This window comes from Mesoplodon densirostris, chromosome 1 (genome assembly GCF_025265405.1).
Source record: "Mesoplodon densirostris isolate mMesDen1 chromosome 1, mMesDen1 primary haplotype, whole genome shotgun sequence".
In the NCBI taxonomy this organism is placed as follows: Eukaryota; Metazoa; Chordata; class Mammalia; order Artiodactyla; family Ziphiidae; genus Mesoplodon; species Mesoplodon densirostris.
In genome coordinates this window covers 205,511,249-205,538,320 of record NC_082661.1, presented here as the reverse complement: position 1 = coordinate 205,538,320, position 27,072 = coordinate 205,511,249, and the positions used below count along the sequence as shown (strand labels likewise).

The 27,072-nt window shown below is 51.1% G+C and overlaps 1 protein-coding gene across 11 annotated transcripts in view; it reads right to left on the bottom strand.

Moving 5' to 3' along the window:
* FNIP2 (folliculin interacting protein 2) overlaps positions 1-27,072 on the bottom strand; it is a 119,737-nt gene that overhangs the window by 7,984 nt on the left and 84,681 nt on the right. For 6 of the 11 annotated variants that reach the window (XM_060114658.1, XM_060114640.1, XM_060114677.1 and 3 more), the window contains 7 exons: positions 26,006-26,207; positions 25,621-25,709; positions 23,081-23,227; positions 22,793-22,962; positions 17,731-18,907; positions 16,771-16,927; positions 1,373-1,573 (listed from right to left, as the gene is read on the bottom strand). In XM_060114658.1, coding sequence (XP_059970641.1) covers positions 1,373-1,573; positions 16,771-16,927; positions 17,731-18,907; positions 22,793-22,962; positions 23,081-23,227; positions 25,621-25,709; positions 26,006-26,207 — 2,143 coding nt within the window. Of the gene's footprint in view, positions 1-1,372; positions 1,574-8,256; positions 9,055-10,951; positions 12,355-13,562; positions 13,661-14,842; positions 15,200-16,770; positions 16,928-17,730; positions 18,908-22,792; positions 22,963-23,080; positions 23,228-25,620; positions 25,710-26,005; positions 26,208-27,072 lie in introns of those variants that run through there. The other 5 variants (XR_009533946.1, XR_009533945.1, XR_009533947.1 and 2 more) reach the window with 5 other exon arrangements.

The following is a 27,072-nucleotide window of genomic DNA, read 5'->3' as shown; positions in this document are numbered from 1 at the left end:
TTCAAGTGCTCCACCTGAATTATCTCACGTAATTTTTATAACCAGACAGGTTCTGCTGTGCCCCAGCTTCGACAAGGCACACGATTCAGAAGCAGAGAAGCCTGGGTCTGAGTGCAGGCCACTGAAAGCCCACGGACTGGCCACTACTGTCCACTGGCTGCCAGGGCATCTCATCTCGCCTGAGCTTGGACAGGTAGAAAGCAGCACCTTGGAGGATTCTCACACATGCTTGTTGCCTAGGTACCATCTTCACTTTGCAGAGGAGAAAGCTGCGGCCCTGAGATGCCCGACGAACCAACGGCAAAGCCTGGACGTGACCCCCATGATGTCCAGTGGTGCCCCGTGATGCTGTGCTGCCCCCTGAGGTGACAGCCAGTGTTTCACAGCACCTCCTCCAAGGACAAAGGAGTCCTGACCTTCCGAGGAGTGTGGTGCACCTGCAGATCCGGTCACAAGAACTCAGGGGAATACCCTCCATGAGCAATCAGGGAGGTGGCTCATATTCAGCCTCCTACTTGGTTGTCAATAGCTCTGTATCTTGTGCGGAGGCCGGAGGCTGGAGGGGAGATGCTGTTTGGTTTGGGGCTGACGGAGGGGGAGTCCAGAAGGCTGGTGAGCTCATCCCAGCTGCAGCCCCACCAACTCGCGGGGCTCTGTCCTGTATGTGCCCTTCAGCTGTGCTTCTGCTCTGGAAACCTTGCTCCCTTCCTTGCTAAGTGTATTTTCTCTCGATCTCTCTGCACGCAGACACACAGACACACACACACACAGGAATTTGTTTTGCATATTATTCCAGGGACTCAGGGAGGGCAGCTGATCATTTTCTCGGAGTTTAGGGGGTCTGTCTGCTGTTTGTATTTAATGTAACGTTATCAAAGGGACTTGAAAATCCCATTCGAAAAGGAACAATTGATACCATCCCCTATGGCTATGGTGCTTCAACATTTTAAGTGTTTACACGAACTATATTCTGTTTATCCATAACAACTTGGGGAGGATGGTCCCTGAACAGATGGAACTAGTCCCTTCGGAAGCTGGCTGGCTTGCATTTGACCTGATGGCGGGAAAACCAGTGAGTCCCCCAAAGGAGGATTTTAAATTTCCCTTTATGCTCGATCCCTGCCCCCATACCTTACCTGTTTCTCCGTGTAACTTGTTCAAAAAGATCGTGTCACTCTGTGCTGTCTCCAGAAGGACTATTGCTACTGAATCCAGCCCGTGTGCTGGTTTTGTGTCACACGCTCTGTTTTCACTGATGCTAACATCCAGTTAGACTAAAATCAATACACGGGAATTCGTGACTTTATAACCACAATGCTGCGGAAAATGCTTTCTCAGCTCATCTCTCTGATGGTCTGAGAACGATACTTACAAAGTCGGCGGGGAGGTGAAGCCTATAAAGCTGCAGGATGGACTGAAGTAAGCTGGACACCTGGCTTGAGACCAGGACGTCCTGGCCGAGTTTCGTGCTGTCCACCGCCTTCCTCTGACTTGTGGCCACCTGGACGCTCCACTTGTCCGTGTCTGCAATGATGCACACGGCCTCGGCGATGGGCTCGTCGAGCACGGGGTGCTACGGGACAGACACACAGGGTCAACTCTTCACCATGCTTCCGGTGACATCGGAACGTCCAGAACTTTCTGTGCAGTGTCAGACTCAGGGGCAGAGGTGATGGCGGGAGCCCCGAGCCCTACAGGGACCCGAACTAGGGTGTCATCCCGTAGTCATTTAAATGTTAACTTGACCAAACTGCACCTGGTCATTTTTTTCCTTTCTGCACCCAGGGGGCACACTATAAACAACATCTAACATGCAGAGGTAAGCAAAAAGGCCTGTGACCTCCCTACATCCCAGGACATTAAAGCCCGTTTCCTTCCAGAAGACTGCACTCTCCTTTTATGCTTTTTATTTTTATTTATTTATTTTTTTCCCACATGTCTTGTGGGATCCTAGTTCCCTGAACTGGGATGGAACCCGGGCCCCCTGCAGTGGAAGCGTGGAGTCTTAACTACTGGACCACCAGGGAAGTCTCTGCACTCTCCTTTTAAAATGGAGACGGTCAGAAAAAGGTGTAGGAGTCTACTGCCAATTTTCCCATCACAAGGTTTGGCAGGGTAACTTAACAGTCCCTGAAAGGTATAGCTTTAATCATGAGGCAATATTTATTCAGAAACCATGTGCTACATGCATAAATCAACTCCAGGACAACTGAAATCAGACGGGGCTAGGGAGCTGTGTACTGAGATGAGGCCAAACGCTCAAGTGTGGCTACTGATGAACGTACTTACAATACCAAATCCTCAGTAACTGGGCAGTGATGGATGGAGCAGGTTAACTAGGAAATGTGCCACGGGGCAAACAGGGTGAACACTGACACAGTCCAGGAAAATGGCCCACAAGAGGCACGTGAAAAGACGCTCAGCATCACTAATTATTAGAGAAATGCAAATCAAGATTACAATGAGGTATCACCTCACGCTGGTCAGAATGGCCATCATCAAAAAGTCTACAAACGATAAACACTGGAGAGGGTGTGGAGGAAAGGGAACCCTGCTGCACTGTTGGTGGGAATGTAAACTGGTACAACCACTATGGAGAACAGTATGGAGGTTCCTTAAAAAACTAAAAACACAGCTACCATATGACCCAGCAATCCCACTCTTGGGCTTATAACCAGAGAAAACCATAATTCGCAAGGATGCATGCACCTCCATGTTCACTGCAGCACTATTTACAATAGCCAGGACATGGAAGCAGCCTAAGTGTCCATCGACAGAGGAATGGATAAAGAAGATGTGGTACATATATACAATGGAATATTACTCAGCCATAAAAAGAATGAAATAATGCCATTTGCAGAAACATGGATGGACCCAGAGATTGTCATACAGAGTGAAGTCAGACAGAGAAAGACAAATATCGTATGATATCGCTTATATGTGGAATAGAAAAAAACGGTACAAATGAACTTATTTACAAAACAGAAATAGAGTCACAGATGTAGAAAACAAACTTACGGTTACGGGGCTGGGGGAAGGGGGAGGGATACATTGGGCGATTGGGATACATATACACACTGCTACATATAAAATAGATAACTAATAAGTACCTACAGCACAGGGAACTCTATTCAATGCTCTGTAATGACCTGTATGGGAAAAGAATCTAAAAAAGAGTGGATCTATATATACGTATAACTGATTCACTTTGCTGCACAGCAGAAACTAACACAAATTGTAAATCAACTATACTCCCCAAAAATTAAAAGAAGAAAAATGGCCTAAAAAATTGAATTTGTCAAAACTGATCACGGTATAACTGCTTCACCACCAGCTCCTTTGACACACGTGTTCAGGATCCCACACGCGTGCAGATCAAGGGCACAACAGGACTGCCCTCCGGCCCCAAACTAGGAGAGAGAAGGGGGAGGCAGGTACACAGTGAGACGGAGACCGACGGAACGCACCTCGAAGCCGGCGTCCTCGAGCACACCTTTCTGACCCTCAGTCACTGAAGGCAAAGCGGGCCTGGCCTCCTGCCGTCACGCGGTTCCTTCCGCTACCCTGTGGTGGCCCTTCGCTGCTGTGGCTTCTGGGCCAAAGTTCCTCACGCTAGGTGCGTCCTGATGCCCCTTTGGAGAAGGACCTTTCCCGGGCAAATCCTGGAGGCCCCTCCCTCCGTTACAGGGTGGGAACAGGGCCCAAGCTGGGCCAATCAGACTCTCCCTCCTGGCCGCCTGCCTGGAGCAGGCAGCCAGGAGGCCGGGAGCAGCTGGGGTCACCGCACTCCTGCTCGACAAAAGCCACCACGAATACCCACAGCTATTCCTGGTTCCTGCACCTCCACAGGTGCCTTGTTTCCTGCCGACCCCAACCCCAGTTCTTCGGTCTCCTTACCATTTCTAAGAAGCCCTGACATCCCTCCGATGAAGTCCCTTCCGGTTAAATCAACAAGAGTCGGTTTCTGTTGCTTGCAGCAAAGAACCCACACAGGTACACGACCTCATCTCGGGTGACCGAGACCTGAGATTTTTAAGACTTAACAGTAGTAGTGGGAAGGCCGATGATAGAAACCCAAATGTTTGCAGTCACGCTGTCCTTTCAACAGGTGATCTGGCTCCCTCGTTTGGGGCTTTTTCACTCAACCTTTGTGTTCTTTCTCACAGATGGGGAAATGACTGGTGGGCTGAATGAGAACTTCGGTGAGACCAACATCTTTTTCCTCAACTATATCCAGGATGGAAACTTCCAAATTTTAGAATATTTTTCCCATTGAAAAGAAGAGCAAATCAGGCAAAGTCTAGCGGCCCAACATTTATTTAAGCACAGGTTAAACGTGAGAAATAAAGAATATGGCAAAGCAGATTCTTGAATGAATGAAGCCCACTTTCCCAAGGATGGCTCTCACTTTTTAAGACTTGCTCACCAAACAGTCGAAATGCTCACACACACAATGACCCTGAATTCCCACTCTCACCCACAGGCTTTTGTGGCCCCTCAGTCCTACCCTTCTCACACACTCTCCAAAATAGAAAGTAAAGACAGGGCTGCAATGACTTCCCTTTACAAGTTCCTGCACGTTCTTGCTCAATCCGTATGTCATAAATTCACAGCAAGAGGACGATGACGTGCCATCAGTGTACCTGGTCCTTGTGAGCAAAGGAAATGGAAATTTAAAAGATTTGTATTTTGAGCTCAAGTTCCTTCAGTGCTTTGCATTTATCAGAAATTCCCAGTGTGCTGGGTATAGCACAAAACAGATCTATAGTGAGACCTTTTCTTCAAGGGACTTACGTTCCGAAAGTATATATATAATCATTAAAGACCAGAGGCCAACGTACGTACAGTGAGTGGAATGCACGCCAATCCCCTTTCACCTGGACTTCAATCACCTCCCTCTAACAAGGTGTGGTAACAGGACCCAAGCCAGGCCAATCAGATGCTCCTCCCCTGAGATTTCCCTGTGAGCAGGGGGCCAGGAGGCCGAGAAGGGTTGGGGTAAAAATCTAGCTTTTGTTGGATTAATTGTTTGCAGTAGGTAATTTGGGCCCTAGTTTCCAACTCAGCTCAATTTCCTAAATGATTTCCCCAGCATCGTGACAGGGAAGGGAGCAGTGTGTGGACCCGAGGGAAGCCACAGACAGCAGATTACGGGGCCCCATAACCACGCACAGAGCTCCGCCTGCGGAGGTGAGCCACGGGCGCGAGGGCAGTGAGGCTCACGGGGAGACATGGATGGAAGGCTGCCCAGGCCCCAGTGACCCCAGGAGGCGGCAGACCCAGGGGCGTAACAGCAGACGAGGGACAGAGGAGTTGGCTCAGGGGTCTTACGAGGAAGAACGAAACGGGTCAGAGAACCGTGAAAGAATGAGCGTGCGTCGGCCGTTTTTAAATCCCTGGTGGAAACCTGAGCACAGGCCTAGCACACAAGAAGGCTAGGTCTGAAGGTTGGGACAAACGGACAGGAGGTCGAGAGCCCATCCCCTGAAGGAGGGGCTGACTCTTCTCTCCCGGACTCTCAGCTCCTAGCCCAGGACCGGGCCCTCGAGAAGGGGGACAAACTTAAGATGGACCAGGTCAAGCACAGCGGTGACAGGGCAGGGAAGCACGTGCAGCCCGAACACAGCATGGTGCCACCACGTGTGCAGGCTCCAGGGACACAGAGAACCACGGAGAGCTGTCAGGGGAGCACCTTAAAAAGGAATTACACAGGGCACGATACTCAGTATACTGTGGCAAACCCAATGGACAAGAGTATGAAAAAGAATATATGTGTGCAGCTGAGTCACTGTTGCACAGAAGAAATTAACACTGTAAATCAACTCTACTTCAATGAAATTAAAAAAAAAAGAATTACACATCCTCGGACTCCTAAATATCTAAAAAGTAATTCCCTGAACACACCCCAATTGCCTCTAAGTACACCATCTAGTAGTTACTTATTTCCTGAAGAATAAACACTTTTAAAAGGAAAATGGAAATAGAGGGAAACGTAAACAGTCAAGAAAAAGAAATGAATCCTGGAGAGAGATAAAAAATGTAAATAGTCAAGAAAATGACTGGAGAGAGATAAAATATGTGTATAACTTAGATTAAGTTATAATTTAAGGGGCACCAGGGTGACTGCCTGCCCAGCTCTGATCTGATTTAAACTTCTCTCAGGTCAGAGAACTGAAGCTTAAGTTCTGGTGATTCTGGAGATTTCTGATACATATCTTCCCAAAAGAAACACAACCCCACTAAAGACAGGGCAGTTTAACCGTATCATGGTGTGGCTTATTAGTCAATGTCTAAGCTTTTAGAATTTAAAGAACTCCATGATCCAGAAGACCATGCCTGGATTATCAAAGGAACACTCACCCACACACGCCCTCTGCCCTGCCTGGTATTCAATGGAAAATTCCTCTTAGAAAAGGCTCTACTTTTTAAAATAAATTTATTTATTTTATTTTATTTTTACTTTTGGCTGCACTGGGTCTTCATTGCTGCACATGGGCTTTCTCTAGTTGTGGCGAGCGGGGGCTACTCTTTGTTGTGGTGTGCGGGCTTCTCACTGCAGTGGCTTCTCTTGTTGCAAAGCACGGGCTCTAGGTGCACAGGCTTCAGTAGTTGTGGCACGTGGGCTCAGTAGTTGTGGCTCACGGGCTCTAGAGTGCAGGCTCAGTAGTTGTGGTGCACAGACCTAGTTGCTCCACGGCATGTGGGATCTTCCCAGACCAGGGCTCGAACCCGTGTCCCCTGCATTGGCAGGCGGATTCTTAACCACTGCGCCACCAGGGAAGTCCAAAGGCTCTTTAAGGCATATAGAGAACCACAATAAACAAAGGAAACACTGAATTATATGATGCTGCTTCTTATTACTTTTCCTTATGAGCCATATCTTAACTGTAGAAGTAATTAACAGCGAAATCTGTCAGGCGGGTCTCTTAAGTTCATGATTTTATCAACTTCACGTACACACCAGGGTACACACAAATACAGACACTTATCAGTACCAACATACATGGCTCAGTGCTTTTGAGAAATTAAGTACTTTAACAAATGCTGTAAAACGTTACGACTGAATGATTCGAACACCTACTAGAAGCCCAGTCCCTCCAGCTCCATCCTTAGGGCCTGGATCTGATATTTCTCCAAGGAGCCACGGCTCCGAAGTTGGGCACGACTGGGCTTAACTGTCACCTCCATCACTTACTAGCCCTGGGGCCTCAGTGACTATTCACCTGGGCCTCAGGGTCTACGTCTGCAAAGTGTGATCGTACTTGGTTGAGAGTTTCTGTGAGAAAAATGAGCATGGAACACGAAGTGCAGCGCCCACCGCTTGTCGGGGGCCCTCCGCTGCTTCCCTACACCACCACCTCCATGTAACCGCGTCCCCCAAACCCTCGCAGCACCACTTCCCTCACCAACCCAGAACCCTACTCCAGCACAGACACCCCTATGCTTAGGCTCAAACTTGTCTCTTTCCATCCTGGAAGCTCCCGTCTGGGCCCACCGTCACGTGCACACACTCCCCTCCAGGGCGCCCTCAGAAGAACTCCCTGCTCTGGGCAGGGAGGTCGCCCACCTGTTACTTGGGCTGTGCCCAGAATGTCTTCTGGGCCGCCTGCTAAATCTTCCAGTTCTTCAGGGGCCCAGCCGGGGTCCTCACGCCCCTGCACCCCTCAACAGGACTCCCCGCGTCCACTCTCTGGCATTGAATCACACTGTCTTAACTTGCTCTGGATTTCACATGTTTGTCTACTCAGTGATTTCATAAGTAACTCAAGGAGAGAAATCACATTTTTCTTGCACAGTCTCGGAAATGAGCATAACAAAAGGCAAGGCGTGTGCCAAATATCTAACGCATGCTGGCTCTGTTGAACAATTCTCTATTTCTTTATTTTTAGATTCAATCCAGTTCCTATTAAGTCATCCACACAACTATTAACATCTTTTCCATGTATTGCACTTAAATGGCTAACATTTCACATGGCTACCTTTTTCTTTTTTAAAAATTTTTATTGAAATATAGTTGATTTACAATGTTGCACTAGTTTCAGGTATACAGTAAATTGACCCATTTATACAAATATATATATATAAATATATATATATATATTTTTTACACTCTCTCCCATTATAGGTTATTACAAGATCTTGAATATAGTTCCCTGTGCTATACAGTAGGTCCTTGTTGCCTATGTATCTTATATACGGTTGTGTGTATATTTTAATCCCAAACTCCTAATTTATCCCTCCCCCCCTCCCCTTTGGTAACCATAAGTTTGTTCTCTGAGTCTATTTTGTAAATAAGTTCATCTGTATCATTTTTTTAGATTCCACATATATGATATCATATGGTATTTGTCTTTCTCTGTATGACTTACTTCACCTTGCACGATAATCTCTAGGTCCGTCCACGTTGCTGCAAATGGCACTAATTCGTTCCTTTTTATGGCTGAGTAATATTCCACTGTATACATGTACCACATCTTCTTTGCCCATTCCTTTGTCGATGGACATTTAGGTTGCTCCATGTCTTGCCTATTGTAAATGGTGCTGCAATGAACATTGGGGTGCATGTATCTTTTCAAATTATGTTTTTCTCCAGATATATTCCCAGGAGTGGGATTGCTGGATCGTATGATAGCTCTATTTTTAGTTTTTTAAGGAACCTCCATACTGTTCTCCATAGTGGCTGCATCAATTTACATTCCCACCAACAGTGTAGGAGGGTTCCCTTTTCTCCACACCCTCTCCAGCATTTATTATTTGTAGACTTTTTGATGATGACCATGCTGACTGGTGTGAGATGATACCTCACTGTAATTCTGATTTGCCTTTCTCTAATAATTAGTGATGTTGAGCATCTTTTCATGTGCTTCTTGGCCATCTGTATGTCTTCTTTGGAGAGATGTCTACTTAGGTCTTCTGCCCATTTTTTGACTGGGTGGTGGTTACCTATTTCTAACTCAAGAGTAGGAAAGTACCAGCTCCCATGTATGCTTCCTTCAACTACTGATGAGTTCATCAAACCTTTCTTGCCGTGAGTACACAGGATGCAGTCCTGCTCTATAGAGAGGAACGTGAAGACAAGAAGTATAAGAGCTCATGAAGTATCTTGGCATGTCAGAAAGAGAATCTAGGAACTCATTCAAGTGCTTCTGACTCGTAGCTCAGTGAGCCTGCCAAGCCCTCTACTTTGAGACCCTAGGACCTTGTCAGGGTGGAAATCCCTCGGAAGACAAGATTGCAACAATTGGGAAAGACACTTGCAACATAATGACAAGAGGAGAAAACACAGTCACTTCTATTATGACTTTGCTAAGAAACTTCCCATCTTTACGCTGCTGGTATTGCCCAGTACTTACTCTAAAAGTCCCTTTGGGACTTCCCTGGTGGCGCAGTGGTTAAGAACCCACCTGCCAATGCAGGGGACACGGGTTTGATCCCTGGTCCAGGAACATCCCAAGTGCCAAAGAGCAACGAAGCCTGTGTGCCACAACTACTGAGCCTGAGCTCTAGAGCCCACGAGCCACAACTACTGAGCCTGCGCTCTAGAGCCCACGAGTCACAACTACTGAGCCTGCGCTCTAGAGCCCACGAGCCACAACTACTGAGCCTGAGCTCTAGAGCCCACGAGCCACAACTACTGAGCCTGCGCTCTAGAGCCCACGAGCCACAACTACTGAGCCTGCGCTCTAGAGCCCACGAGCCACAACTACTGAAGCCCGCGCGCCTAGAGCCTGTGCTCCACAACAAGAGACGCCACCGCAGTTGAGAAGCTCGCGCACCGCAACAAAGACTAGCCCCCACTCGCCGCGACTAGAGAAAGCCCGCGCACAGCAACGAAGACCCAACTCAACCAAAAATAAAAATTAATTAATTAAATAAACCGATCCTTTGTGAATCCTCAAAGATGCCAGCCCACATGTGGATCACAGGTAATCGGTGTGCAGACGGACGCTGGTACTCACAACCAGCTCTAGAATCTGCTCACTGATTACAACAGTGCAGATTTAGCAACCGGGACAAGCCACCGGGTGGCCTCTTTCACACACAAAGGGAGCAGGTGATTTATGACTCAGGTAATGGGAAGAACCTGTTTCTTTTACTTTTCTCTGAAATATTCTGAATTATGAAACGTAAGATTCTTGGGTATTATCTAAGTGTCAATTTGCTCATCACTTCCTAGAAGATATTTCTGTCAAGTTCTATAGCTTTATTAAACTGAACTTGAGTCAGAGAATGCGACATGACAAAACACCTTTCAAAGAAACCCCCCCCCCCCGCTATGTTATAGCCCCACGACTTAACAACAGCAGCTCTTACGCGGCTTCAAGTAAAGCCTTGAATTGGTCACAGAGAGAAAATGGGACAATCGGTGCTCTGAGGGCCACAGTCTCAGCACCTGCTCTTGGTTAAACGTCCTCCGATCCCGTTTTTATTCTTCTACCTCCGTAGGGGCCAACCCCCCTCCATGTCCTCGGAACTGAGGATTTAAGCAACCCGAGCCAGTCCTTGGCCAGTCCACCCACTTCTGGACGGCCGAGGGCGCCTACAGGATGCAGACACATGTGGATGTCTGGCCAGTTTTTATTTAAAACCTTCAGTCTCACATCCGCGCAGAGAACAGGAGCCTGATTACCACTCGCCGTTCTCCAACACTTCCTCCAGCCTACAAAGTCATCCAGGATACGAAACACTAAATGCTCAGCATCCAGGCTCTCCCGACAGCAGTTACAGAGACAGACAGACAGACAGAAGCTCCCGTGGCGGCAGAGCCGGCTCTGCCTGTGGTTAGTCTGCAGCCCCTGGGGGAGCCCGGCCCCCTCGCCCTCTCTCCGCTCATCCCCACTGCAGATGTCACCTCCTCCAGGAAGCCCCCAGGCTATCCCGTGCCTCCCTGCCCGTCCCCCTCCCCCGCCCCGCTGTGGGCTCTGCTTTCACTGCTTATGTCTTTAATCACCTGTTGGAGTTCAACCTCCTGAAGGACAGGGGCCACGCCTCCTCTGTGGCTGTTGACAAGTGTCCTTTGTCTTTGATGTCCTGCCGCTCAGCGAGGGTTTGTTTATATCTACCCTACTCGGGAGTCAGTGGGCTCACTTCATCTGAAAGATCGCAGCCGTTCTTCCTTCAAAGGCTGTTTCTCTTTCCCGCCTTCTGTACGCGCGACAGAACCTTCTCACTCTAGCCTCCAGGCCTCTTACTTGCTCTTCCGTATTTTTTCACGTACCTCTGTCTCTGAGCTACAAAGCGGTAGTTGTGTATCTAGTCACTCTTTCACAAACGCTAATCCTCTCTGGCTGCATTTAATCTGCTCTGCTCTTTAACCTACCCCTGAGTTTTCATTTCCATGACTGCATTGTTCCATTGTAGCATCTCTCTTCGGCCCTTTTACAAATCTAAATAGTCACGTGTCATAACAGACGGTCTTTTTAAAGATTCCTTCTTTTATCACCGTAACCATGTTAAACATACCTAGTCAACAGTTACTCTGGACTGTTGGAGGAGGGCTAACGCCCCTGCCTGTACTGGTCACTCTCCCTCACCCTGACCACGAGCCCATCGTGTTGGAGTTTTGTTTTATGCGCTACATGCATCTCTCGGAAACAGGCTCCACGTCGGTCTCTAAAGGCTTCAGAGTTGTGATAGAGAAGGAGAGCGAATCGATCATTCTGGACCACGGGCACTGTTGAGGGGTCCTGGGAGGTGAGGGCGTCAGGACCTGGGGCAGCGGGAGCGGGGAGGGTCCGGCTAGGGGGCAGGGTCCAGAGGAAACACCTGACCTTCTGTGTGTCTGTGCCTGCGGACTTGTGGACACAGGGCGCAGCCTCAGGGATGCCTTAAATGTCAGGACGGTCACATGCTGAGGAAGGAAAGACTTTAAAGTCGAGGAGAGGTGCTCAAGGTCAAAAAGGGTCATCAGAACAGTTATGGGAGGATGTGCATGACGCCAAAATACAACGTAAGAAGGCTGGTACACAGATTTTTCTGCAGAGAATGGCACAGACGTCCAAATATTTTGCATGCAATGAAAAAAATTGGGGAAAACATAAAATTAGCCATGCTCCTGACACTTACAAGATGCAAGAGAAATGATGCCTTTGAGACATATAATAAGCATTTTTTTCTCCTTTAGGTAAAGAAAAAGAACACAAAGGGCCCCAGGCGGCATGTCCAAACAGAGAACTCTTCCCCTTTATGTCTTAAAGGCGGACTCTCTGCCACGTCTCTCTACTTTAGAAGGAGGGTCACACTCAGGGGCACAGCTTCATCTGCAGGAACACATGCTCCTCCGCCCAGCGCAGGGGGACCGTGCAGCATCCCTGGGCACTGGGCCAGGCGCTGGACGGAGAGACGCCCGCAGGCCTGGTGGAAGAAAGATGTTGGAGGCATATCCAAGCACCGCGTGCAAAGGGCCTGGGGCAGTTTCAGAGAAGGGGCAACGTTGGGACGGGGCCTGCAAAAGGCACTGGGGCTGCTTCAACAGCACCTGAGGCAGAGTGAGCAATGCACGTGGCAAGGAGGTGAGAGAGAGGGCAGGCCGTTAAGAGGCTGGCACACGGTGTGACTGAGCCGCAAGGGAGAGCCGGGCTGCGTGTGTATCTGCAACACATACAGGGGGCAGTTCCAGCCAAGGAGCCTAGATTTCACTCTCTAAAGAAACAGGCCCCTATGAGAGAAGAGTGACCGACAGAATCCACGTTTGAGAAGGAGCCCTTCGTGGTCGTGTGCAAGGCTGGAAGGCGGAGGGCAGCTTAGGAGGAGAGGGGTCCCCAAGATCTCAGACTGGGGTCAGCGATACCCAGAGATTGGTAGTTTTTTCAGATATTTAAAAAAACCCCACCTGCGGTAAGTAACGCGTTTTAACGTCGTAACCCAGGGTGCACGCTGATACAGGTGCATCCATACGTACAGCCCCCAAGAGCCAGACGGTGCTAAAGGCCCGCGTCCTGCTGCACACGCCACCCCACACCGGGACGTGTTCTGTCTCGCCAGCAGGTCTGCCCGGCACGGGTGTCTGTCTGCTCCACAGCACTACAGACCTAAGGCTGCTGCTGACTCCGGGCCACCCCAGTGCTGCCCGCGTTGCTAAAGTGATGCCCCTCGGTCGCTGTGACTCGCTATCCTTGCGTCGGCTCCCTGGCTGACTGCGCTGCATGGGCAAGCAGGCGCTCACGGCACATGTCCCAGCCAAGCCATCGGCAAAGCTGCTCCGCTGCGCTGCTGATTTCTGCATATTTCTGCAGTCTGTTGCTATTCTTAAAATGAAACGAAAGAGGCTGCCATATCCAACTGGTACCTCGTTTCATAGAGTATTCTGAAGATGTCCAAAGCCCTGGAACACAGTTCTTGTTAAAAGAAACACTAATACCTGATGTTAATTTTGGTCTCGATGACCCGACCCTACAGAGCTGGAGCAGCCTGGCCGCTCCTCGTGAAGCCACCAGCGGAGGGAAAGCAGCCGCCGTCAGCGTTGAATGAATGGGTCCCGCTTCTGTTCCACCACCCCCAGCAGGAGCATCTTGGGAAACTCATTGACAAAGCGCGTGCACGGGTGTCATTGTAACAGCTACCGTCTGTCGGGCGTTCAGTAATGTGCCGGACGCTGTGTTCAACAATGGATGTGCATCATCTCACGGTCTTCAAGCAGACCTCTAACTGCCGTCATTTTCTAGAAAACGAAACTGATGCTTAGACGATTAAAGAATCCTGTGCCAGGCCACGAAGCCACGAGGGGTGAACCACGGGTCAATCTCAGGTTTGTCTGCCTTTAGAAGCCAAACTCTTAACTGCTGGGTTACGTTTGATCTGTTCCTCTAAATACATTTTTCTGAGGCTTAGCGAAACCAATGGACTTACCTGACGACCAGCGAACAAGTGGTAACACCAAAGCATCAGTGTCAAGTTGGTCTCCTCCACCACCTCCACTGCCCCGTAACTGAATACCTGCCCCGGCCCCCATCAGCAGTACCCACAGGCGGACAAGACACATGAGCAAAGAAGAGGAGAGAAAAAGCTCCTTGAGAGTCACAGGTGCAGAGTGAAGCTGGCTCTCTCACCCTCTCTCCTACCTCACCATTTAAAGCCAAAAGGAAAACAGAAGAAAGAATTCGCGTTTAGATGCCGCAGCAAAAGAATGAAACTAAATATGACTTCAGCCTAATTGAAGGCAGCTGTATAATCTATATGTTAGAAGGCAAAGACACAGTTCCAGTGACGGAACAGAGGTAGTCTGTGGATTAAACAAGAACATGTGTTTAAATATTTAAAGACCATCAGAATCTTACCACGTGGAAGCCAGTAATAAAGATCAAAATGACTGAAATAAGGTTGATACATCTTTCCTTCATAAGAGACTAGGATAAGGAAATGCACAAAAAGAAATTCTTAGTATTGGAAGCTCCAGATGCAATGCCTCAGTGAGAGAAGAATCTCCGCAAGCTGGTCCACCAAGGCTGCAAAAGTACGCATTTACGTAAGACAGATCTTACAATCCAATTGTGCACAGGCCTAGAGAACAGATCAATAATGTAAATCAACTGCTTTTAAACAGTGACTAAAAATCCTTCTCTAAAAACAATGATGAATCTCAAAGCTGGATGAAGTCTGGCATGAACACTAAAAATTATTAACGTCCGAAAAACAGGTTTTCGAAAGCAAATTACAGTAAAGCAATGTATCCCAAGCCCCTCTTCCTCAGCAAGCTGTTATTTCAGCCCTAACTCTGCTCATGTACTTGTTCTTGGGCCTTTGCGTCTTCCTCTGATAACACACTCAAGAATTTAAATAATTACTAGGCTTTAGGGGCAGTAAATTCAATATAACGCCCCCCCCCCAAACCTCATAATTTACTTTTCCACAAATATTCATCAACGGCAATTTTTATTTAAACTCTGCCACAGAGCAGGGCTCCAGTCTGAGAAGCAGTTTAAACGGAACGCTTACTTCAAAAGCCAAATCCATTAAGATGAACGTGCCAAAGAGACATGAGAACTCCGCTAATGCTAATCAGACACATCCTGGATGCAGTACACTTCTGAACGTAGTTTATGCCCCTTCACAGTTTCCTCTTAACACCCAGGCCGGCTGCACGGGGTGTGTTCCCACAATCTGACACAATACAGGCTTTTATGGTCAGCAACTTTCCATCTCTCAGGCTGACTGCATAGTCTACAGAGGTGAGAACAGCTGCAGTGTGAAAACACTACTTCTGCAAGGAAGAGAAAATGAGAGATGACAAGTCTTTAAGAGTACAAACAGAGGAAACATGACTTTGTTTTCTTAAATATAAGAATTATAGAGCTAGATGGTCACCATGAAAACCTAATACACAGACCTCTGAACTTGTCAGCCTATGGAAGACATAAAAAGTGTCGTGTATGGTTTTGCAGATAATAAGGGCAAGACACGCTATCAGTCGATAGATGCGTGTCCGCAGTGGGGCGGGAACTAAACATATGCACGGCTCTAGAACCACTAAGCCTCCACGCGTGGTTCAGCTGACCCCGAAAAAGCGTCGTCGAAGGAAGGCATCTCCTTTCTCCGAGGTCACCGACGTGCGGGCTTCTGAGGTGACAGGCAAGGACACAAGGACACAGTGCTTGTGACAGCTATGAAGATAGAATATTAATGGCACTGCTTCCTTCCAGGCCCAGCCTGGGGAGGGTGGTGGCCAAGCACAAAGCAGGGCGGGTCAGGATCGTGGTACCAACGCCCACACCGGGCGGGCCCTCAGCCTCAGGCCGTCCTCTCCCCATCTCCCTCCCTCCCCGTTCAGGGGGGTGAGTGCATCTGCTTCACCACGGGCTTTTCTTCCCATTTCACAACAACACCTCCAGCCCGCTTGGCCTGTGCCTGATGGACTTCACAGAGGAGAAGCTCAAGGTCAAAGGCAGCACAGCACGCACTGCCTCCTGTCCACCTCTCCAAAAGGATTTGTTGGGCGAGGAGGAAGGTACTAGCCAAGTTACAATTTTCCTAATGCGATGAGGACTTTCCCTATTGCCCAAGATACAGCATGTTTCCAATGCAAAACAGCTATTTTTGCACATCTGTCCGACAGCGGCTCAATTGAAAACAGGCCTGTCAGATCGACACCATTTCCATCGCCGCTCAGTTCCTGTCACACTGCAGAGAGCGGAGAAGCGCTCAGCAGCAGCCACAAGGCAATCTTGCAGGAAGACTTGTTAATCTCTATACAGTCATTCTCATGCAGCCATCAAAGCGAACTTAATGACAAATCAGTTAAAATAAATTACTTTTAGGATCTTGCAAGGAGCGGCTAAAAGGCAAACCATATGTGACATCTTTCTGGTCCTCCCCATGAAGGCACACAATCGTCACCATCTGTGCTGACTGTTCTGTCTGCTCCACCCACCCGCCCACAGATCCACCCTTTGCTTGGGTGGCTCGGGAGGTGACCTCTGTGAGCCCTGGGACTGCGTCTGCATCAGCTACGACCTTGCTCTGTGGCTTCTGGCTGGGCTCAGCCAACGGGGGGCACCGTGCGAGCTCAGACGCTGGAGGAGAGCGAGGTGAGGTCCCCGCCCCTGCCATGCCCCTGCAGCCAGGCAGCCCCTCTTCCTCCCCCACTGCTGCCCGCCCAGTGTGCTCACAGCCTTCAGCTGTTGCTAATCCCCAGTGGCTCACCAGCCTTGCTGGTGCCTGCAACCCTGCCTGCAGCTCCAGTGACAATCCCTTGATCGCACCCGTGGCCAAGCGCACCCCTGGCTGCGCCCCGCCCCGGCCGGCAGCCCGAGGCGACCGGCTGGCATCGCTCACCTGGACTGTGTGGACCAGGTCGGCTGCCAGGCACTGCTTCAGCTTCTCATCACTGCTGGTCCCGTGAAGCACCAGGTCTGGCATGTACGTGGGGCAGTAACCTGCCAGAAGGGAGCGGCCGAAGTTTCTCACGTTCGGGCTGCTGATGCTCTGAGACCTAAGATGATACTGGCCGTCAGAACCCACAGCGAAAACGCGCTCCCTTTTTGCACTGCAGCTGGAACAAAGCCCCAGTGACACAGGTGAGAAAAACAGATTCGGGGTGGTTCGTATCACAAGTCCTCCAGGAAGTGGGTCACTGGTGCAGGAAAAGGAAGGGAGGTGAAGGGAAAAAGGAGTTTTCCCAAAAGGGAAGAGCAGGAAAAGATGAGTATTCTGGTGGCTGGCTGCGAGTCTGGGCCTGTACCTCACACAGAGCATCCTGCAGCCACTGTGTGGGGAGAAGAAAGGGAAAGTCCGTGAGCGTGGTGAGGGGATTTTGGCGAAGTCTGGCTTGAGGAACTCAGCACACCTGCTCAGAGTGCAGCCAGGACAGCAGGCATCTCTCATTACTGCTCTACAGACCAAACATCAACTGACGGAGCCTCAGGAAGAGGGGCTTTTCCTGACGGCATCAGGCTGCTCTGACCGGCAGGCAGGAGAGACCCGCAGGGTGTCACCCACCACCTCCCAGGCTGGGTGTCCACGGCCACAGATCTGCCGCGGGGACGACGGAAGATGACACCCCTGCTCCCCACCGCCCCCGCGCCCCTTAGCGTCCCCCAGTGTCCCCAGAGCTGCAAAGCTGCCACCAGCTCCTGGCTCAGAGCTGGGCTGAGGAAGGGCCGGCCGGTCTGGGGACACTAATGCTTGGAGAGAATAACGCTGCCCTGTGGCAGCCCACAGCAGCGGTGCCGGTGGGTGCCGGCTGGACGCACAGCATCTCCCGGGCCCGGCCCGCCGCTCCCCCGCCGGCCTTACCTGGGCAGCGGCAGCTCCACCTCCGGCGACCCTTCGGGCCGGTCATGCTCACTGTCACCGTCACTGCCGGGACCCGGGTCCGGCGAGGCCGGCGCACACGCGTCGTCGTCACTGTCGCCGAGGGCGCTGTCCGAGCTCTCGTTCCTGGGGAGGCCTCCTTCCCGCCTGAAGCCGGCGTCCTCGTGCGGCACGGCGGCCGCGCACCCGCTCCGCGCAGGCCTGTCCGCGTCCTCCCTGCCCCGACCCCACGGCTTCCCTGGCGCACGCGCGGGGTCGACAGCTGCACCCCGGGCGGCAGGTGCGCCGGGCGTCTCCGCAGCCTCCTTGGCGGCCGGGGTCCTGACGCCGCGGGCCCCCGCAGATGCCTCGGGGGCCCAGGAGCACCTCGGAGCCCTCCAGTCCCGGGCTTCCCAGGCCTCCCGGGCCGCGTCGGGCCCGGCCGGGGGTCGGCGCGCTGACTCCGCACACCTGCAGGCCCGCAGCCGCTCCTCCATCGCTTTGGTGCGACTTTCAAAGTCCGAGTCCGGAGACACGGAGCTCCCGATGTGGAAGGTGACCTTCTCCCAGGGTGGCCTGCCCCAGGGACGCCCCTCAGGGCACGGCCTGGCCACCGAGCGGTCGGGCAGCTTCTTCGGCATCTCCCCTCCCGACTCCTCCCCGCCGGCCGGCCCCGCGCACGCACCTGCGCCGCTGGGGAGTCTCGCGGAGCCGCCGCGGGGCGCCTCCTCCGTACTCTCCTCGTCCCCACACGACGCGCCCCGAGGTCTCCGGGTGCTGCGGGCTGCGAGGCTCTGCTCCGGCCCCCCGCCTCCTCGTCCGGCGAGGTGGGGACAGAGGTCTCCGGTGTCAGCGTGCGGCGGGGCCCCGGCCAGACCCTCGGCCGCCGTCGTGGGCAGGCTGGGTGGCAGGAGGGCGGGCTCGCTCCGCACCGTGACCACCACGTACTCGGACTCCTCCACCTCGCCCCTCTCCAGGGCCGTGGTGATGCTGCCCCCAGGCAGCGCCTGCTCGTCTGGCCCCCAGGTCCCGCTCCACGTCAGCTGGTTCTCCTGCAGCTCTGAGCACCGCAGGAAGTAGGTCAGCACGTACAGTATGCGCTGCACCAGGTCCTTCTGCTTCCCGAGCACCACCGTGCGGGTCAGTCGCACCGGCGAGCCGATGGCCCCGTAAAGGTCGCCTAGAGGCAAAGTGGACAGAAAGACAAGTCATCTGGGGGAGCGTGTCAAGGGTATGTCAGCCCGAACAGGAGAGATACAGATGACTTACTCCCAGGCCAGCATCACTTCTTCACACGCCTGACTGAGGCACAAAGGTAATTCCTAGAAGGACCATCTTTCAGTTTTCCTCTGCAACGTAAAGCCTGCCTGGAAGGCCTGCCAGGATCAGCCCTGTTCTGGGTGCTCAGGTGCAGTGCACTGACAGTGCAGTGCTGGTGTATACTGGGGGCAGTGCAGTGCCAGTGCAGAGGGTGCAGTGCACAGAGGGTGCAGTGCTGGTGTATACTGGGTGCAGCGTGGGTGTATACTGGGGGCAGTGCGGTGCCAGTGCACAGAGGGTGCAGTGCACAGAGGGTGCAGTGCTGGTGTATACTGGGTGCAGCGTGGGTGTATACTGGGGGCAGTGCGGTGCCAGTGCACAGAGGGTGCAGTGCTGTGTACACAATCCCTCGAGGTGCTTGCTGGGCCTTTCCAGGCAGCTCAGTGGGCTGGCTGATCCCACCTCCCCAAGGTAAGGCTAAAGCCAGAGCCCTGAATACGTGACCAAACCAAATAATTTATCTTGGAAACTAGAATGATGAGATCTTCTTGAAGAATCCCAGGACAATAGGCCCTGGGGTGAAATTCCGGGATCTCTGAACAGAAAGTGCAAGTGAATCAATTCAAAACGGTTAATGAAATGGTCTGCTCAATACACACAGGCACCAAGAAGAAAATCACTTGCTCATGAATAATGAATCTCATTTTTTTTCTATTACTTCACATGAAAATTCTACTGGAGAAAAATGTCCCATAACTTATATCCTGACACACTGATTAAAAGCTGGCTAATGAAGCACGAACATTTGGCTCCAAGGTGGAAGAAGAAAGGCAAACCTGTCAACGAACCATCAGTGCAGGCTCCTCATCACAAGTGTCTGTCCAGTGCCTATTAAAGTTATTGCATGGAATAAAACCTGATGATTACACTTGGTAAGTTGCACCTTCCATATTTTGATAATATTATTGACAATTACAACAAAAAGCCAACACTTACTGACTGCAAGCACAGTGCTGAGTGTTTTACATGGATTGATCTCATTTACATATCTGTATAAGCAACCCTAAGTCAGAAAGCATTGCAGGAATAATCAGAATGTTGGAATAAATAAAAATGTGAAAAGATCCTAAATAAAGGAGAGGAGATGCATAGTTACCAGCTATAAATAAGAACTCAGGAAGTCGGACTCCATCTGGTGGGAGGAGAGGCATCTGTTAGATAAGACTAATCACACTGTTAAGGTTTAAGACTGACGGAAAAGGGACAGCACGCATCAGAGGTGCCCCCCACTCCCCAGAGAGGGTTTCCACGGTAAGCCTCCTGAGAACAGGTAAAGGGCAGGACAGAAGTGATATCACACAATCCTCTCTATAAAAAGACTAGGTGGGGCTTCCCTGGTGGCGCAGTGGTTGAGAATCTGCCTGCCAGTGCAGGGGACACAGGTTCGAGCCCCGGTCCGGGAAGATCCCACATGCCGCAGAGCAACTAGGCCCGTGAGCCACAACTACTGAGCCTGCGCGTCTGGAGCCTGTGCTCCACAACAAAAGAGGCCGCGACAGTGAGAGGCCCGCGCACCGCGATGAAGAGTGGCCCCCGCTTGCCACAACTAGAGAAAGCCCTCGCACAGAAACGAAGACCCAACACAGCCAAAAATAAATTTAAAAAAAAAAGGGCTAGGTGAAGGCTTAGTAGAATGTTATCTCTGAGGCTTTTGCAACTGACTGAGAAACCATGCAAGATTTCAGAAAAACAACTCAGAACTGTAGTCTGATGTCAGCACAAGCACTTCTGTTTGAGTAAACTTTCTTGACTAAGAGCGTGTTACTGTTCCTTCCCGTGATCACAGCTGCCCATGGCTGCGGGGTGTCACGGCCACATCAGGAATTCATGAGACACTCTTGTTAAATCAGCCCCAGTGTTAATAAAGAAGACAAGATCTACATACCCAAAATCTGGCAAAAAAAAACACTTTGGAAAGTCCACTCAGAATGACAGTTTTTAGCAATGCATTTAACTTTTGGTGTTGTGCATTATAATAACTAAGTCATAAATGGGAAAAAGTAAAAACAAAGAAGGCTATTAAAACACCATTGACAACAGTTTAACCTGTATGAAGCGGACAGCTGCGTATGGAAACAGTGCTGCTACTTCAGAGCCCAACTCCGCAGAACAACGCATCACTAAGATAACAAACTTACTGGACCTTGACCTTGAAGGCAACTTTTTCAGTCCAGGACTGATGAAGCTACTAATTTTAGAGTGGATGCCTTTGTTTTGCACGGGGATGATTTTACAAAATGAAGAAGAGCTTGCACAATGACGTGAACAGACCTAACGCTCCGAACTGCACACTTAGAAATGGCTGAGATGATAAATGTTAGGGTCTGTGGCTTTTTTTTAACCACATTACCTCCCGTATCTCATGACCCCGGGCAGAGGGAAAGACAGCTTTATTATCTGTGATACAGTGAGGATGCAGTACCAGGGTCAGAATGAGAGTCTAAGTAATTAACACGTGTAGAAAGCACCCAGGACAGTGCTTGGCGCACAGTGGCAGCTTTCACTATTACAACACGCTGTTTCCTGAGGTTGCCGGGCTCTTCCCCGGTCTGCCGTTATTTTCTGGAAAATGCTGCCTTCTACCGATTCCTCAAGTGTGTCTTCCTTGAAGGCCCCCTCCCCCACACACCCCCTCCTGGTGCCTCCCCCGTATCAACACCTGCAACAGCAGTGTCGGTAACAGGGGGCTTCACGTACAAGCAGTGGAACTCCCACGGCAGCCATGAGCTGTCGCCACCCATCTCACAGATGGAGAAGCGGAGGCACAGAGGGTTAGGGCACTTGCCCAGGAGGCTGGGATCTGGTCCAGCCGTCTGAGCACGTCGTCACCCTCTGCACTGCACTGTGTCCCTCGCGGGCTTCTGCTCACCCCAGCAAAGGAGTGATCGGGGCGTTCTGAACACGGCCCTTCTCCTCCACCGGGCAGCAGGCTCCCCAAGGCTGAGCTGCGTGTCACCCGGGCCCTGGGTCCCGCAGAGGGACGTGGCCTGGGACACAGCGGCTGTGCAGGCCTGATGGGTCACTGCAGACTCGGCCGAGTGACAGGCCCTGGAGCGCGCCTCTCCTATCCCCGAGCCCTGGGCTCGCAAGCGTACACTCCACGAGCAGCCACGCGGCACGTCAGGCCCCTGCGCCAGGCCTGAGCACAAAGCTTGGAGGAAGCAGCTAAGGGGGCAACGGAGAGAAAGGCAAGGGCTCTGACCTCAGCTCAAACTGAAAAGGCGGCAACATCCTACAGTGTGTTACTCTCCTTTTTGTCCGACTTTCTTCCTATCTGGCCCACCCTCTAGGGCGGTGGTCCTCAGCCAGGGGCTCTCCTGTCCCACTGGGGACACTGAGCATCGTCTGGAGACACTTTTCATCATCACAACTTCGGAAGAGGGGTTTTCACCGGCAGCTGGTGGACAGAGGCCATTGGTGCTGCTAAACATCCGACCAGGCACGGGGCGGTCCTCTTCCCCCCTACCCAACAAAGAATTTTCTGGCCCAAATGTCAACAGTGCCGAAGTTAAGGAGCCCCACTGGAGGAGCAGCCGCGGACCTATGTGGCTTTAAAGAGCAGAATGAGGCTCTGGCAGCGGGGAGCGGAGGACGGGGGCTGCTTTACAGGTAGAATCTGTGGGCCAGTCCCCCGTTCCCTGCAGCCCAGTGACAACTGGGAATTGCTGGGCTGGATGGCGAATAGCAACGGAAGAGGCTCCCGTTTTTCCTATTCTGTCCCACATGGTCTCTGAACGGTACTGACCCAGCTGCGCCCAGAGAGGATTGTACGGGTGTGTCTTGGCCAGCGTGTTGACCAGCTGAGAGGTGCGTTTCTCGGAGAAGGCTTTGAGGGGAGGGTGGTCAACGGGCATGACGGTGGGCACCCAGGCCAGGTGGTAGGTTAAGACTGCGGTCAGCAAGGCAGCAAAAAACCTTGGAGAAACGGGAGAAAACACAACGGGGTGAGTCAATGCAGGAAGAGGCATGTCACCCACAGTGCGTACACCAGCCTCGGAACTGGCATTCAGGGCTCCAGGGCGCCGCCGCTTACTGGTTCTTGTTGATCTGCTCTATGAGGAGCGTAAATTCCTTGAGGAAGCGCTCGCACAGCTGCGTCTTCTCCAAGGTGCTGGACATCATGGCCAGCCACACGGGCTCGGCGATCCTCGGGACGGAGTACAAGCTCCAGATGGTCCCTCTACAGAAGAGAAGGTACACGGGACTGTCACAGATGTTACGGTGGATCAGCTTTGTGTAAAGGAATCCAGAGGAAAACAGTCATCTGGATCTAGGTAGCCCCGAAGGCATCCAAAGCAGAATATAAAACAGGGGTCGGTAAACTAGGACACGATGCACAGGCCAAATCTGACCTCTTTTTTTAAAAAAATCCAGTTTTATTGGCACACAGCCATGCTCAATCATCTCCCTATTATCTGTCGCTGCGTTTGCATGACAGCAAAGCTGAGCAGCCGTGGGGCAGAGACCCTTTACAGGAAAGGTATACTAACCACTGATATAAAATAGTCGGCCTTAAAAAAACTTATTTGCATGATGCCTTGTGTCAGAATTTATGCCAATTTTCATAGGAAAAAAATAAAGGAAGAAAGAATGAACATGCTAGACCGAAAATGTGACCAGAGGAAACTCAAGTCCCCCAGTTTCTGGTTAGTGCTTTCATTCTTTTGTTTGTTTTGTTTTGTTTTGTTTTGTTTGCGACACGCGGGCCTCTCACTGTAGTAGCCTCTCCCGTTGCGGAGCACAGGCTCCGGACGCGCAGGCTCAGCGGACATGGCTCACGCGCCCAGCCGCTCTGTGGCATGTGGGATCTTCCCAGACCGGGGCACAAACCCGTGTCCCCTGCATTGGCAGGTGGACTCTCAACCACTGCGCCACCAGGGAAGCCCCAGTGCTTTCATTCTTTGAACCAAAGCACCCTATTCACTTTAGATGAAAAAAGAACACAAATAAATGGCTCTTCTTCACCATATTATATACTAGATTGTTACATGGGCTAATGGAATCAAATTCTTAGAACTGTAAGCTGTTAGGGAAAGTGACGAGTCTGGCCATGTCACTTTACGGCTTAGGAAACTGGAGGTGTAAAGGAGTTCCTTGCGAGAGACACACACGCACTGAATGACAAGGTCCGGATGAGAGCGCCTGGTGCCGGGGACTCTGCCCCAGGCCGCGTGGCTCGTGGTGGTCCTTCCAGGGAGCGCACCGACGGGCCTCGGATCTCCACGGGCACCTCTGCGTCTAGGAGACACACCCTCTTCCCGGATGGGGGTACACGAGGCATATTCTGGCCTGAGTTTCCGGCCGTGTGCATCAAAGAGCCGGGACACACAGGATCCTGCCCTGGCACAAGGCAGACCACCTGCTAAGCAGCCAGCAGTGACAAGTGACAGTTACGTGGACCTGGGCTTCGCTTACTGACACCAAGGTTTCCAAACGCTAACGTGTGATCCTGTCGCTGTTTCTGGAGCGGCAGGTCGCTGAGGTAAGGATGAGACCCGTCTATCCACAGTGAGGCCTCAGGTCCTGTCCTTCCAGATTCTGGACCTTCTATTAAATCAGTGTCCAGACCCTCCAGCACAAGCCAGCTTCGAGCCTGACCACAGCCCGCCCGGCGCTGCCCACACAAACCATAGAAGGTTCGCTAGTCACCACACTGCCATCGAAACACACAGCTTCACACTATTTCTCAAATGTGCGACTTGGGTCTGAATGATCCCCAGATAAGGACTAACGTGCTACTTGAGTACTTTACACATAACCCAGGGTTCAACTAAGGCTGGGTGGGGACTTTGCTCCAAGCAGCATTAGAGTTCACCAGCCTCTACCTTAAGCGTCACAAAAACGTTCTAACATTCTAAGAATCGTAAACTTTTTTATCCCTGGGCTAGAGAGGAACGGTTGGACTCTTAATTAGTTCGTGACAGCTCTGAAGTGCGATTCCATCCCGCACCCAGAAACTGGCCCTAAGAAGCACTGCAACAGCCCCGCTCAGCATGGTGACCGTGGATCCCAGGTACAGCTCAGACACGAGGGGCAAGACCTCCAGAAAACCGGTCTCCGGGGTACAAAGGTCAACAGTTAGGAACTGACAGTGAGGACACGCTAGGGTGACCATACAGTTTAATGTCCTGACCAGGACACCCACGGGGAGACACCCGGTGTACACAGGGCTGTCATGGCCAACTGGAGTGTAACCTCCCTGGCGTGCATACTCTCCCCACTTATGCTGTGGACAAGCATCTCAACCTCCAGTTTCCACATCTGTAAAATGGGCTAAGAGTGCTTACTCTTAGGGCTTTTGGGAGATGACACGAGATGTATGAATATTAGTTTTCTCCATTCCGTCACATCAGGGACCTTCTATCTGGCAGTCGTGAGGATTACTCAGTGCTGGTGGCTTAAACTTTGTGCTCCACTGGGCCTTAGCTTCAAAGGAAGGAGCTGCTAAAATGACTAATAACTGCCAGCCCCCAACATTCCCGAGTTGTGGTCTCCACGCATCCCGAGATCCACGGCCGCTGCTACCGCTGCTCGCCAATTTCCCGTCGGGTTTGCCAAACCTTGCCAGTTTACCTGAACTCCCTCAGAGCCTCCATCAGACGGCTGACATAAAACTGGACACGGAGACTTGACTCCGCTATCTTCCTGCAGGAGATCATGGCCTTCAGTGGAAAGAGAACAAGCCACATTACGTGGAGAAATTCCTTCGTAACCATATACTGGGCTTTATTAATAAGAGACGATGTTAGAGCCCACACTCAAGCTAGTCACGACCGAGGTCGTCGGGGGCAGTAATTCCCTTTCCCAAAGCAATCAGGATCCGGTACCTGACATCAGTGTGCCTAGGGAACTTTCTACCACTGCTGCAGCCAATCTACATGCCCTGGGAAAGTGATCCGGTACAGAGACCCGCTCAACCCTTACAGCCCCATGTGACAATGGACTGCATTCTCAGTACCTTTTCAATTGCACTCTTCAGCCTGTTCATGTGAGACTCAAACAGGGGGAAATGAGAAAAAAAGAAGTCCTGGAAGTTCCTCTGGGCTTCCTCCTTCTCACACAGGGAAAAGATGAGGCTTATGGCGATCTTCTTCCTCCGAGCTATGGCCGGGTTGGAACTGCAGGTTTCTTCGGCCAAGCTGAACGTCTCATCCGTTGACCTGGAAGGAGAAGGGGTTTCAGGAGTCACCCTGCATCAGTGAACCACACCGAGGACGAACCGCAAAGCCAGGGCGACACCCTGGCGGCCGATCCGGGCATGCGGTCCTAACTCAGAGTGTGTCTACCGCCAGGTCATCCTCCTGCATCAGACTCCGTCGTGAAAATGAAAACCTCCGCTTGACACTCAGTGTTAGCCTAACACAAAAGGAAACTTAAGTGAGAACTGAAAGTAATTTCAAACGTCCTCTTGTTAGACTCTTAGTCCTCTTCCCTTGGACTGTGTTACATCAGATTGGCCGCATTTAGGAAGGGGTGTGAAGCATCCATTGGCTCAAAACACAGGCCCTTTGCTTTGGCTGCTAGATACCGATGGATAAGAACATCTGAGGAGAGATGGTCCTCTGTGGTATTCTGTGTGACCCGGGCATCACGTTTGGACCTTTACTAGTAGCTGAGGCTTACTTTCCCAAGGTTATTAAAACCGTTAGATGAAGTTACTCCTATAAATGCTGAGATTAAGCCATGCGACTGGGGATACTCTCTGGGAAACCCCCCGAGCAGAAAGACCCACCTCTCTTTTGCTACAGTCAGATCCTCGACCAACTTAAGATTCTTTGCAGAGACTCTGTTTTTAGGATAAGAGAAGCCAATAAACTCTGAATATGTATTCAATTTGTCGTAAGGGGTAAGCCTCACAAATACGGCCAATCCATATCTCTACTTTAACTAGTCTGAAAAACCAGCATGTGACCACATAGCTGCTAACGGCAAGAGTGAAAAAAAGTTTTTGAATTAGTTTGTTTTTTTCTACAAAGACAACAAAGCAAAGGACATCACACTGCAAATGAAAGCGCCTAGCCTGGC